Source organism: Epinephelus moara, chromosome 1 (assembly GCF_006386435.1).
Source record: "Epinephelus moara isolate mb chromosome 1, YSFRI_EMoa_1.0, whole genome shotgun sequence".
NCBI classification, from domain to species: domain Eukaryota; kingdom Metazoa; phylum Chordata; class Actinopteri; order Perciformes; family Serranidae; genus Epinephelus; species Epinephelus moara.
Window position 1 is genome coordinate 21,352,392 of NC_065506.1, and position 13,006 is coordinate 21,365,397.

Sequence of the window (13,006 nt, forward strand, 5' to 3'; positions counted from 1 at the left end):
CCTAAAATCAAACAACATAGCCCATGGTGCATTGCGGGAGCTTCACGCTACGTTTTGCGACTTTGTCAAACCATTTCTGACGTAACGTACAACGGTTCAGTTCTGGTTTACAACCTCCATGTAAGTGAAGCGAAAATGTTCAATAAAAAGCCTCGGAGGAACTTTCGGCAGAGAAAGGAGAACTCCAGTGACGAGGAGGACGAGCAGAAGGACAGAGGAGACGGAGAAGGAAATGAGAAAGCTCCAACTGCGGTAAATAAGCCGTCCAAACCGGCCCAGGGCCGCGGCATTACATGCAGTTCCAAGCGGGAAGCGACGCCGACCAAGCCGGACAGCAGTGACGGAGAAGACGGGGAGACGGTGGAAGCGACAGAAGAAAGAGAGGAGAGGAAGAAAGATAAAGATGGGGCTAAGAAGACTGCCAACTCCATCCTTAGTTTCTCTGACGACAAAGAAGGTAAATAAGTGTAAATATGGCGTTTTGAAGTATTTACAAAGATGGATCCGAGTCAGACGTTTACTCAACGTTTACTCAGTGAAGGCTGCTGACAAACGTTACAGCAACGTGAGAAAAAAATACATAAGTAAATATGTTTGACTGAAATTGTCAGCAGGAACGAGAGTTATATTAAGTTAGGCTCAACGGAATATAGATGTACTGACAGAAAACAATAACTGTTGGTATAGGTTTGTATTGTAAGTTACATTGTCTCAATTACCTGTGCATTTGTTTGGAGTGCAGGTGAATACGGGCTCTCCTATTGAGTTTTTGCTCATGGATCTGTGATTGTCTTTTTACTGTCTTAGCTGAGGGACCAACATTTAAACTGAAGAAGTCCTCTGATAAAGCTGTGCTGTTCCAAGTAAGAAAGAAGGAGGCTTCACCAGCCAAGACCACCCAAAGCCGAGGTAGGTACCTGGTAGCACCATTTTTTGGGCCCTATGCATAAGCAATCTCTGTGGGCCGGGCCCCCCATCCTTCCTCTCTTCTTCACTGTCTCTTTCGTAAGATAAGATAAAACTTGACTGATACCACACTGGGGGATATTCACATGTTATAACAGCTCAAATTGCACAGATATAAAAGCAAGTTAAATGTCAATAAAGATAAAATACAAAAAGATATATATCAGAATTAGAAAAATTTAAAATGTAAATACTAAATTTAGACACAACTATACACTCAGTGCGCATGCACGTTTTTATTTATTTATTTATTCTTTTACAATTATACTGTTTGCATCATTTTCCTTTCCTTTCCAAGTGTCTTGCTCTGCCCCAGCTGCAATTAGAGATGAATCCTGTAGCAGGGGCTGACTAAACCATTTTGTGCCTTTAAGGGGTGAAAGGGGCCTCAGAGAGCTCAGTCTTTTGACCGATTTATTCAGCCTATGTTAATTTAGTTATGGCACTACCTACTTAGAAATAAACAATTGCAAACAAAACCAAAATTTTCATTTCAGGCTTTTCTAGGGCCCCTACTCCAGCTGAGTCCCTGGGTAATCATTTTCACTTTCCCCCCACTACGACTGGGTACCTGATTGGTTTATATCAAAAACACTCATGGTCCTTACACACTAACATGTCAGGTGACATTTTATTGGGTACATCTAACTTAACACTAATGCAGTGTATGTCTGATATTTTGTCCATGCCATTTATATAAATGAGGGCAGATTACGTATTAGATCAGTGTAACTGGCAACTGACTGATTGCATATCCTAATAAAATACAAGTGGTTGTAGTATAATTTAATGAATGCCTATTTATGGACTTTTTGAACAAGGTGTGGGTTAAGAATTAGCGTGTCAACATAGTCAAAAAATATTTGGTTTAGTGTAGATATATTGTTTTCAAAAAGGCACCTCGTACTTATTGAAATGTTTTAGCACTGTCAGCCTACTGCAAACAGGTCTTTGTAATATTTAAGATTTTCATCTTATTTCAGTAATTATCTAGATAATAATGTGATAATGTTGGCCAACATTCTTTGAAATTTTTCACATTGGCATGCCTCCCTCTCCTCTCTCTCAGGCCCAGCAGGTGGAGGTGTCTCACCATCTGCTTCTCCCAGGCAAGAATATGGTAGTCAGGCATCACCACGTCCTCTGCACCATAATGATGACAGTGATGGTGATGACGACGATGATGATGATGACAACAATGATTATAGTGACAGTGATGAAGGCGATGCCAGGTCTCCATCAAGTAGCTCAGCCTCAAACTCCAGCCGCTCTGCCATTAAACCAGGTATGTGTTTGTGGGTGTAGCCTATACTGTATGTCTGCATGTGTCTTATGCCAGAGAGAAAAAAAAACTTTTAATGTTTTATATCCACAGATGGTTGTTGTTTTGTGTGCATGATGAATATATATAGAAAAAACAAAATTAACATACAGTACAGAGGCTACATGTTCCTACAGCTCAGTGCTCATTAGGGCTGCATGTATATAGTGTAACTAATACATACTTGACATTACAGTGGTGAGCAGCGGAGGTACTGCCAGCTGCTCACCACTGTAATGTCCAGTATGTATGTATTAGATTAAATTAAAAATTAGGGGATCTGTATTAGTAATTTTATTAAACACACATCATCATGCAATGCAACATGCGTTTATATGTCTGTCAATTTGTCTTTACAGTCGTTATCCCTAATGCTAGAGAGATCGAGGCAGCCAGGAGGCAGCGTCATGCCGCTCGAGCCCAGAAAGAATATATTTCCCTGGATAGAGATGGCCACAGCTCTGCTGGTAGCACTCCAGATCACTACAGCAGAGAGGATGAAGAAGATAGGGTTGATGATGATGACGACGAGCCAGATGATCATGAGAGAAGAATTGAGTTTGCCCCACGATTAAAGAGCATCAAGGAGAGGATTGCTGAGAAACTTGGTATGAGTGGCAGGGAGAAATTACTGTATTGGTGAAATCTGAATTTACGTGGAACTGTCACTTTGTGAGCACTTTTTCTACGAGCATATGAATTATTACAACGTACAGACTGGAAGCAACAGAACTGAACTTAAACTGAGTGCTGTTTGAAAATTACATTATGGCAGGCTGGCTGCCTGAAAAGCTCTGCTTGTTTTTCACCAAACTGTGGGAATGTGACATGTACTATTTTGTATGTTTGTGTGCAATCCAGGAAGTGATGGCAGCCTCTCAGGAACTGATGGAGAAGAGCAGGAGCTTTGGGAGGAGACACAAATTGAGAAGGGAGTCAAGAGACGGCCAGGAGAACAGGTAGGAACAAACTGAGTAGCTCTCTTACTCTTTCTCTCATATTTTTCAAAATTCTTTTTTTTTCTGTGAAATTGAGTTGGAACATCTTTAGCTTCTGTGCTTTAACATATTTTCCAGTAAAACAGAATATTTGAGCGATGCACAAGGGGGATTTATATCAAATCCGTTACATTTGATTGTTCTGCTAAAAGTGTGCGGAGTTAGAGTCTAGCGTGATCTTGAGCTACAGCAGAGCAGACTGTTGGCTCCTCACAAACCTTCCTCACTGTTAGATCAGGAGGACAAGGGAGAGATGAATACATCAGACCTCTACTACATTGTTTTTGAAATGAACAAACACATATAATTTCCTGTTAGGGCTGGGTGATATTGCCAAAAAATGTTATTACCATGAAAATTTTCAGTCAATCAGTTGATATCAGTAATTATCATAGTAACTGTCAAATCATTTATCAGTTAAGTTTAGAGGCTGATCTTTGTTCCTTAGTGAAAGCTGAAGAAACCATTTGGTTAAATGCCCCTGACTGCAGGATGAGTAATTTGAAACCATTTTATCTGGTTCTACAGGTAGAGAAAAGACAGTGATTTTGATGTAAAAATACTGTCATTCTGATGAACATTTGACATATTTTGGCACATAAGAAATAAACAAGTAACACAGGATTTAAACTGGGAAAACTTATCTTTCCATTTCATTGGGCCTTTAAGTCTATAAGGTTTACTTCCTCTTTTGAATGTAACTTTTCTGCCCAGCTCTTCCTGTGTTAAACTCTTGTCCCATTTATTGTAAAATGTGGTGCTCTTGAATAGCATAATTGTCTCATTTTCTGAAGACTTGAGCCTTCCATCAGTGTAACTTCTTCCTTCAGTACTGCAGATTTGACCTCCTCTACCCTCCTGTTTCTTAACTTCAGAGTCCATCTGGCAGTGAGTCCAGCAGCAACAGTAGCAGCAGGCGCAACAGACGACCACATAAGAAAAGATCAACAGGGGTCAGAATCCCAAAGACTCTCCCTCCCATCACTGTCTCAATGGTCAAGAAGAGGATCACTGGAAAGTAAGTTTCCTCTAGCTTTATTTGCCTTAAAGACACACCACTTCATCAATGTGACCAACAAAGAAAACATTTATGAATCAAATATTGGTCTGGTAAGCCTTAATATTGTAATAACAATACTTTCTAACACATTTTTCCTGTGTCCTTTTTTAAAATGATATTACATTGCTTATTCCTTACATCATATTACACCTTTTTCTGATATTTTTTTTCTAGACTAGACTCCCTGAAGGAGGTGCACAGAGCACGGCAGGCAGAGCTGAGGAGGATGGAGGGCGATGTTGAGAGTGCTAAAACCTCCATGGAGTCTCTGGAGGAAAGTTTTTCAGAGAGGCAGCTGAGGTTCTACAGGGCCACGACTCTCTATGTCCACAACCTGGTGGAGTGTCTGCAGGAGAAGGTCAGAAATTAGTAAATCTGTTCAGCAAATATCCACTGTTAACTATCATATATAAGCAAATGTGTCAAATAATTAACAATGTTGATATAACAGAACCTTAAATTGTACCTTCCCAAGTTGATGGCTGTGTAACAAATAGCAGAATGTCTGTGAGAGAAGGTTACAGGTCCCGACAGTGAGTTTTACTTTTTAAAGCTGATGGCAGGCTTCAGGTTTTGGTACCCAAATTTGATGGAATGGTTGTCGTATTGCAATTAAGGTAACTGATGTGATCATGGTGTGAATATATACCACATAACATGATCAAGTGAAGAATGGTCAAACAAAATGTTTAAGAAATGCTCCCCTTTCTGAAGATAAATGATGATAATTTGTTGATTGTTGACAGGTCATTGAGATCAACTCACTGGAACTGGAGCTGCACTCTGCACTGTCTGACCAGATGGATGCGCTGTTGGATAAGAGACGACAGGGAATAAAGGAGCAGGCTGACCGCCTGCAGCAGCTCAGCTGTGAGTAACCTCTGTGTGACTGTGTGAGCAATCTGTATCCGTACAATATATCTTAAAATGGTCTTTGGATGAAATATTTACATTGAATGGATTTTTTTGATCCCACGTTTTTAGATAGCACAGATGAGCAGAGTGGAAGCTCCACCAATGGAACAGAAACACTAAGGTGAGTGTCCAAAAATATCTGTCAAAATTAAGTTTTCTAATTTTCTTCTTTTATATATTACATTTTCCAATTAACTATATTCTACAAATAAACAAAAAGATTGAGAAAGATTATATATTTGTGTGTGTGTGTGCGCGTGTAGACAAACACAGACTCACAAAAAAAAAGGAAAAGAGGAATGTACGAGGTCTGTGAAACAGCTGCTTCACTCTAGTCTTACACAGATATTTATATGATATTTGTCTGACATGTTGCAGCAAAGCAGATTCTGGTTTTAAAGCTGAAGAAGATTTTGCATTACCTGAAGACACACATCCCTCAGCAGAAGAGGAGGAGCAGCTCCAGAAGAAGATAGGTGAAGTGGAATTAAATCTGTTCAACTAAAAGCTTCAATCTGTAGACCAGATTTTTATTTTAACAGCTTTGACTATATTGAGTGTGACACAGTAAAATTATGTCAGGCTGCAATATACAGTAATTCTGTACTTTACTTAGTGCAGCTTCCTCTTTCTCTCTTTGTTTCCTTCTTCCTCTTTACCTTATGTTTAAAAATGCAGAACATCCTAAGTCGAAGAAAACAGAATTAAAAATCCTACCTTATTATCTCCAGGCTGAATTAATTGATCATTTTGTTGAATTTGTCTGACCGTGTCCTTCTCTGTCTGCCCCCTTTACAGCTGACATCCTATCGAGGTCCCAGGCAGTGTTTTCTGATGTCCAGGACGACTTCCGCGACGCTAAGAAGATTCTGTCCCGCTTTGAAGAATGGAGAGTGTCTTACTCTGACTCTTACCACAATGCCTACATCTCTCTGTGTCTGCCCAAACTGTTGAACCCCATCATAAGACATCAGCTACTGGTGTGGAACCCACTAAAGGTGCATGTGAACACAAACAGAGACGAGCTCATGAGAGCACACACGCCATTACACAACTTATGACATCATGTGTCCAATGTAATTTGTGTGTTTCAGGACAGCAGTGGGGACTTTGAAAACCTCCCATGGTTCACAGCGGTGGAGACTTTCTGTCATGGTCACGGCCATGAAGAGCTGGAGAACACAGACAGACAGACACTGTCTAATGTCATAGAGAGGACCGTCCTACCCAAAATAACAGGTAGCACACACAACACACTGAAAACCCAGTTCCTATATGACCAGTACCCACCGTACTGGATCACAACCCATTTTTTGGTGCCAAATTGTGTGCACAGTGAGTGTGCAGTTGAATGAGAGACAGAGAGAAAGAGCTTGTGTGACGGTGGGGCTGCTGCCACGGGAGCAGAGAATGTAGCAGTCCCATGTGTGGACAGTTTCAGTTATTTGTCAGTGAATAAATCCTACAACTCAAGACTCAGGTCAAGTTCCCGGGTCTTGCTTGTCACCTGCTGATTAAAGTAAAGGGAGCGCGCCCTGAAGTTAGTGAGCAAAGTTAGCCTCCCAGTAGAAACTGCAGGCTCACAGAAGGTGGAAGATGGACCAGCTTTTCATATTATCATCTTAACCACTCTTAAATAGATAATAGAGAAAAGTCTGAGTCTCTCTTGAGTCAAGGAGACAATTATTGATCTAAACTCAACATTTATTGTGCAGTTATTAGGACTGTAACCTATTTAGTGTTGAACTATTGTAATTGAGTTGTTTTTGCATGATGTAAATTCGTAATGTGTATTTATTAAATGTCCAGTGTGTAAGGTTTAGTAGCATCTAGCAGTAAGGATTGCAGATTTCAACCAGCTGAAACTTCCCTCAGTTAGAATTCCATCATTGTCCATCATTTAGAAGGTTTTTACTGGGAGCTGAATTATCTGCAGAGGTCTCCTAATCTCCAAAACAAGCAGACCACATGATTTAAACCTGAATAAGCACTGAATAAAGCAATTTCAAGTTAAAAAAAAAACAACAAAGGTGTTTTTCTGACATTCTTGTCTTGGAAGGGGCTGCTAACTAAGATGGCCAACACAAAAACACAAATGGCAGTGTCGCAGTTTATTTTGCTAAATCCTACACACTAGACCTGTATTTAGTATTTATTCATATTTACATATTTAAGTATACTTTAAACTTTTAAACAAATTTGCCTTTGTATTAAACAAATGCCATTTTTATATGTTGTTGACAATTGTTTTGTACTTTTTCTTTGTAAGTATTGGCTCACACATACATTTTCAATAAGTTTATAATTTAAAATACAAGAGAAAGAGCACATACCGCTTGGTAAAAGTTGTTTGAAGATGCAAGTGCCTTGAAGCTCCTATGATTTAATTTAAGCCAGAAATGTCACTTTACTGATTGGAGTCAGTCTGGCAAGACTTAACAACAGGTCTGTACATGATTTCCTGGAGAAAAAAGAGATATTAATACCAGTTGCTGTACCTGTTCCTTATTTCTATCCACTCTCCAGAAGAACAAAGTGTTCCTCGTCTCCCTCATCCCCTCTGTTTCTTGCTCTTCCACTGCCTCTGGTTACACACAGTGTTTCTACTCAATATAAATCAGTTTCATGTTTGAACAATCTCTCACACCATCCCTCACCTCATCAGTCTGTTTTACACCGCAGATGTGTCAAACTACAGAAACATCATGTTCTTTCTTTGCTCTGTCTTTGCTTAGCCTACGTGGAGCTGGTGTGGGATCCCATGTCCCATCATCAGTCAGTCTGTCTGTCTGATGTGTGTCACAGACTGAAGGAGGACTATTCCATCTTTGAAGGAGATCAGAGTAAACCGGTCAAGGTAAAGCCAAATGACACACCTTCACATACAATATGTATAAATATACTATAACATGCATGTCATACAGTGTATGAGCACGTTGTGTAAATGATGTGTATTCATGTCCGTTGCAGGCATTCAAAGAGGCTGTGATCAGCCGACTGAGGAGCTGCGTAGATGAAGATGTCTTCATCCCTCTGTACCCCAAAAAGTCAGTCTCTTTTCTTTCCTCTTCCAGTTCAAACATGAAGTGATTATTTGAATGACTGATGAGGGGAAAGCTGGTATGACTTCACCCCTAAGTCATAATTGTTATGGATATTTCTCTAACCACTAGTCCATACTCTGACAGATTTCTCCTTGTTTTTGACAGAAAAGTCCCAGCATAGAGTATAGACTCAAATACAACTATGTTTCTGCTTAATCATTAGATGAAACTGTTGATTAATAATCCATAACCTTTGATGTATTTTATAAAGTAGGGCTGGGCAATATTTTTATATAAAATCAGTATAGTGATTTAAGCCTAGATATGGTCTTAGATTTTGGGTATTGAAATATCTTAAGTGATGTCTTTTCCTGGTTTTAAAGGCTGCGTTACAGTGAAGTGATGTAACTCTCTGAACTTATGAGACTCTTCTAGATGTTCTATTATCTGCCTTAGTTATTATATCCACATTACTAATGATTATTCATCAAAAAATGCCGTGTAAATATTTTGTGAAAGCACCAGTTGTCAAAACCCAACAATATCACTGCAGTATCAATATCAAGGTATTTGGTCAAAGGTATTGTGATGATAACCCAGTCCTAGTTTAAAGATCAGGTCAATGAAAGTATTGTCAGATTACTTTATGATCTATGGTATTTTCAATCTGTTAATTAAAGTCTTTGTTTTCTGATCAGGTTCCTTGAGGATCAGTCGTCTCCCCAGTGTCGCTTCAGGGATCACCAGTTCTGGACGGCCGTAAAAGTACTGCTCTCTAACATGTTTTTTAAAGCCCTTTTGTTCTTTATATTTTCTTGGTCTTGGAGTTACATTTCATGGGGCTGCTGTTTGTTTGTGTTTAGCTACTAGGTAACATGGGAAAATTGGATTCGCTGCTTCCTGAGTCTGTGTTAAAGGAGCTGATGTTGGACAAGCTGCTGAACAGATACCTGATGATCACCTTATGCAGTCAGACACTGCACAACAACGCTGTCCATGCCTGCAGAAAGGTTTTTAAATTTGTACTTTTCTAATGTGGAGTGTATTTTTGGTGTCTGCACACTTGTTTTTATGCTTAACCTCACACTGCTTTGTCTCCCTTTTTACAGATAGCAGATAGTCTGCCACTCTCTTGGTTCAAAGAAGAGGATGCCTGTTTGCCTCAGCTCCAGAATTTCAAAAACCACCTAGTTCAGAAAGCTCATACCATCTGCAAACAGCACCCTCCTGAGGATCCAAACACCAGGTAAAAAAAACATGTTTCTGTAAGAAAGATTTGGCAATTGCTGTATGGTTAGTCACAGTGAAGTGGCAAATAAGACTTAAAGGTATTCCATGCAGGATTGCGCATCCAACTCCAGATTCACCTTGTTTGGCATTTTACCTCGCTGTATTTGTGTTTTTTTTTTTGGTGCTGTGTCTCTTTGATGCTTGTTGCAAACGGTCTGGCACCTGGTCGCTACCTTTTTGAGAAGCACCAACCCCACCTGAGTGCTGTGGGGGTTCATTTCTATATGAGTCTTTACATTGTTTTTGGGGAAAATCCTGCATAGTATGTCTTTAAGTTCACCTTTTCACAGCCATTCAACTATCAAATAAAACAATGTATTGTTATTGCCTTTTAAACCAAAATGCTTACCCTTGATACTTCTGTTTATTGAAAAGGCTGTATGTGTGTGGTTACTTGATGAACCAGTAGTTTGACTTAAAGTTGCCTCCCTCAAGACCCAAGTGGCAAATGTGACAGAAATGTTTAGTTTATTTATTGGTTATCCTCTAAATTCATTCAGATATCATGGCTTTCTTTCTGCATTTACAGCAACACACAACTCTAACCCACTTTTGTATGTCTCTGTCTGCTGCAGGTCTTCTGTGGTTGAAGTGCTGCAGATTTTGAGCAGAATCAGGTGTAACGACTCCATCATGGCGATAGCAGAGAAATACCACTATGAAGATTTGATCTACTCACACCAGCTGCTGAACCAAGAGACTGTCTGAACAACAGATGCTGCAGAGTGGAAGGTGGATCAAACAGCAACACAGTACACTGTAATACTGAAAGCAGCTGTCAAAGACATTACACAGCGAGAGAGGAGCCGAGTGGGCTCTGCCTTGTGTAAAAGGTTGCTGAACTAGAGCACATATGGGAAGAGCCATAAGAGCAATTATGTCTTCTAATAGTGGATACTCGTCAGACCAGCACTTTGGCCAAAATACAGAATGAAAACCATGGACACATGTAATGGTGTATGTGGAGGTGACGCCAGCTGTTTGAACCTACAAATGGTTCAAATGACTTTTTTAACAAAGGAAACTGCCAAGAAAAACTGTGTGGGGAAAGGAATTCACCATCCTGCCATTTTTAGTCATGAACAGTTTACTACTACGATCTGTTTTGTACTGGAGATAATTGTATATTTATGAATAAACATCTGAATTTTGTTAAAATACAGGGTGGTTGTGGGTACTTACAAAGTCTTGCTAGTCTTAAATTCAGATTAAATGGATCCTAATTGTTTTTTAGTTCATCACTGCAAGAATTTACGGTAACCAAGGCAGTAACAGGAGGGAAACACTAATTGGCAGGGGAGTGGACTTCAGCACATCACCTGTATGTGCACAGTGCCTCAATTTTCACCCCCTCCATGCATTAAGATCACACAGTGAATCTGCATCATTAAACTAAGGTCTTACGAGCCATTTTGTTAGTTTATGGAAGTAGGGAAATGCAGGTTTAACAACAAATTGCTTGAGAATATTGGTGGAAGAAGTTCTCAGATCTTTTCCTTAGGTAAAAATACTAATATAACATTGTAAAAAATATAAAAGTAAATGTCCTGCATTCAGAAATTTAATTCAGTAAATGTACAAAAGTATTCGCATCAAAATGTACTTAAAATATCAATAGTAAAAGTACTCCTTAATGCAGAATGGCCCATTTCAGAATAATATATATTATTATTATCATTGATGCATCAGTGAGTTCATCACTTAAATGTTGCAGCTGGTAAAGATGGAGCTCATTTAAATTACTTCACACACTGCTATATAGTCTCATCTATAATGATCACACTTTATCAAATTTATATTTTGTATTCTGAATCTACAAAGTAACTAAGTTGACAGATAAATGTGGTGAAATAAAAAGTACAATATTTGCTCCCAAAATGTGAAGTTTCAGCACAAAGTAGCATAAAATGGAAACACTCAAAATTCAACTTAACCACAGGACAAGAGTACAGGTGCATCACAAAAAATTGAATATTGTGAAAAAGCTCAATATTTCTTGTCAGTTAGTGCAGAAATTGAAAATTGTTGTATATATTCTGGACTCTCAGACCCGACAATACAGATGAGCTGACGGCTGCTTTCAAAGAAACCTGGGCCTCCATAACATCTCAGTAGTGCCACAGGCTGATTGCCTCCATGCCACGCTGCATTGATATAGTACTTTGTGCAAAAGGAGCCGCGACCAAGTATTGGGTGCATAAATGACCATAAGGTTGACATTTCTGTATCATAAATTCTTTTTTTGATTGGTCTTAGTAATATTCTAATATTTTGAGATACTGGGTTTTTAATTTTTCATGAGCTGTAAGCTGTAATCAGCTAAATTAAAACAAAAAAGGCGGGGCGTCGGTGGCTGCGAGGCCGTTTACATGTACACGGTGATTTTGATAAACGGAGACATCTTCCTTCGTTTGTGCCCTTCGTTTACACGCAAACGGAGATTTCTCCTCTGAAAACGAGTCTTTCTAAAAACTCCGGCCAGAGTGGAGATTTTGGAAAACTCCGGTTGCGCGTTTGCATGTAAACTGAGATAAACGGAGATAAACGGAGTTATAGGCAGCCGACGTCACAGTATGCGCCGGAACTTGCGCCTGTGTCAAAAGTGCGACCTATGTTGCTATGGTGACAATGGATACATGGAAGGCTTGAGCTTCTCGTTACACTGCCACCTACAGGTTTGGCATGCTCTTGTGTATATATACACGGGTAAGTGTAAACGAAGATCTCTTTGAAAACGGAGACGGTGAAATGTCCGTTTATGAAAATAGCCGGCAACGTGTAAACGGCGTCTCTGTGGTAGAGCAGGCGCCCCATGTACAAGGCTGTTGCCGCAGCGACCTGGGTTCGAATCCAGCCTGTGGCCCTCTGCTGCATGTCACTCCCTCTCTCTCTCCCCCCTTCACACTTGTCTGTCCTGTCAAATAAGGCTAAAAATGCCCAAAAATATCTTTAAAACAAAAAAGGCTTGAAATATTTCACTTATGTTTAATGAATCTAGAATATATGAAAGTTTTCTTTTTAGTAAGGGGGAAAAAAATAACTTTTCCATGATATTCTAATGTTTTGAGATGCACCTGTGTATGTACTTACTTATCATCAATGTCTTTCATCTTATTCATGAATTGACATCAATGTGTTTGCTTGGAAAGAAAGTATAATTTAAAGTGGTATTAAAAACTTGTCTTAATAAATCTGTAAATTTAAATTGTTTATATAAATGAATGACTGTTTTTTTTAATTATAGTGTTATGCAAGTGATTATGCCCAGCCCTAAAGGGTTTATAAGACACCATAAAATCAAACAAGCCAGGACCAGAGTCCAGCATACATATTTTCAGACAGCATTAAGAAAAAAAAGGAGCAAAGCGACAGAATCGTCCTACATAATCAGATCATCATTGTGTAAAACAGT

The 13,006-nt window shown here is 39.3% G+C and overlaps 1 protein-coding gene across 1 annotated transcript; it reads left to right on the top strand.

The window, feature by feature from the left end:
• Positions 1-73: 73 nt before the first annotated feature.
• On the top strand, positions 74-12,751 carry gcfc2 (GC-rich sequence DNA-binding factor 2). The gene is made up of 18 exons (XM_050050165.1): positions 74-457; positions 808-909; positions 2,036-2,251; positions 2,647-2,895; positions 3,149-3,246; positions 4,161-4,303; positions 4,520-4,703; positions 5,092-5,215; positions 5,330-5,381; positions 5,639-5,736; positions 6,059-6,258; positions 6,355-6,499; positions 7,996-8,117; positions 8,231-8,307; positions 9,003-9,069; positions 9,168-9,314; positions 9,414-9,550; positions 10,170-12,751. Exons 1-18 carry the CDS (start codon positions 136-138, stop codon positions 10,300-10,302), a joined length of 2,616 nt encoding a protein of 871 aa, XP_049906122.1. The 5' UTR covers positions 74-135; the 3' UTR covers positions 10,303-12,751.
• The last annotated feature ends 255 nt before the right edge of the window (positions 12,752-13,006 follow it).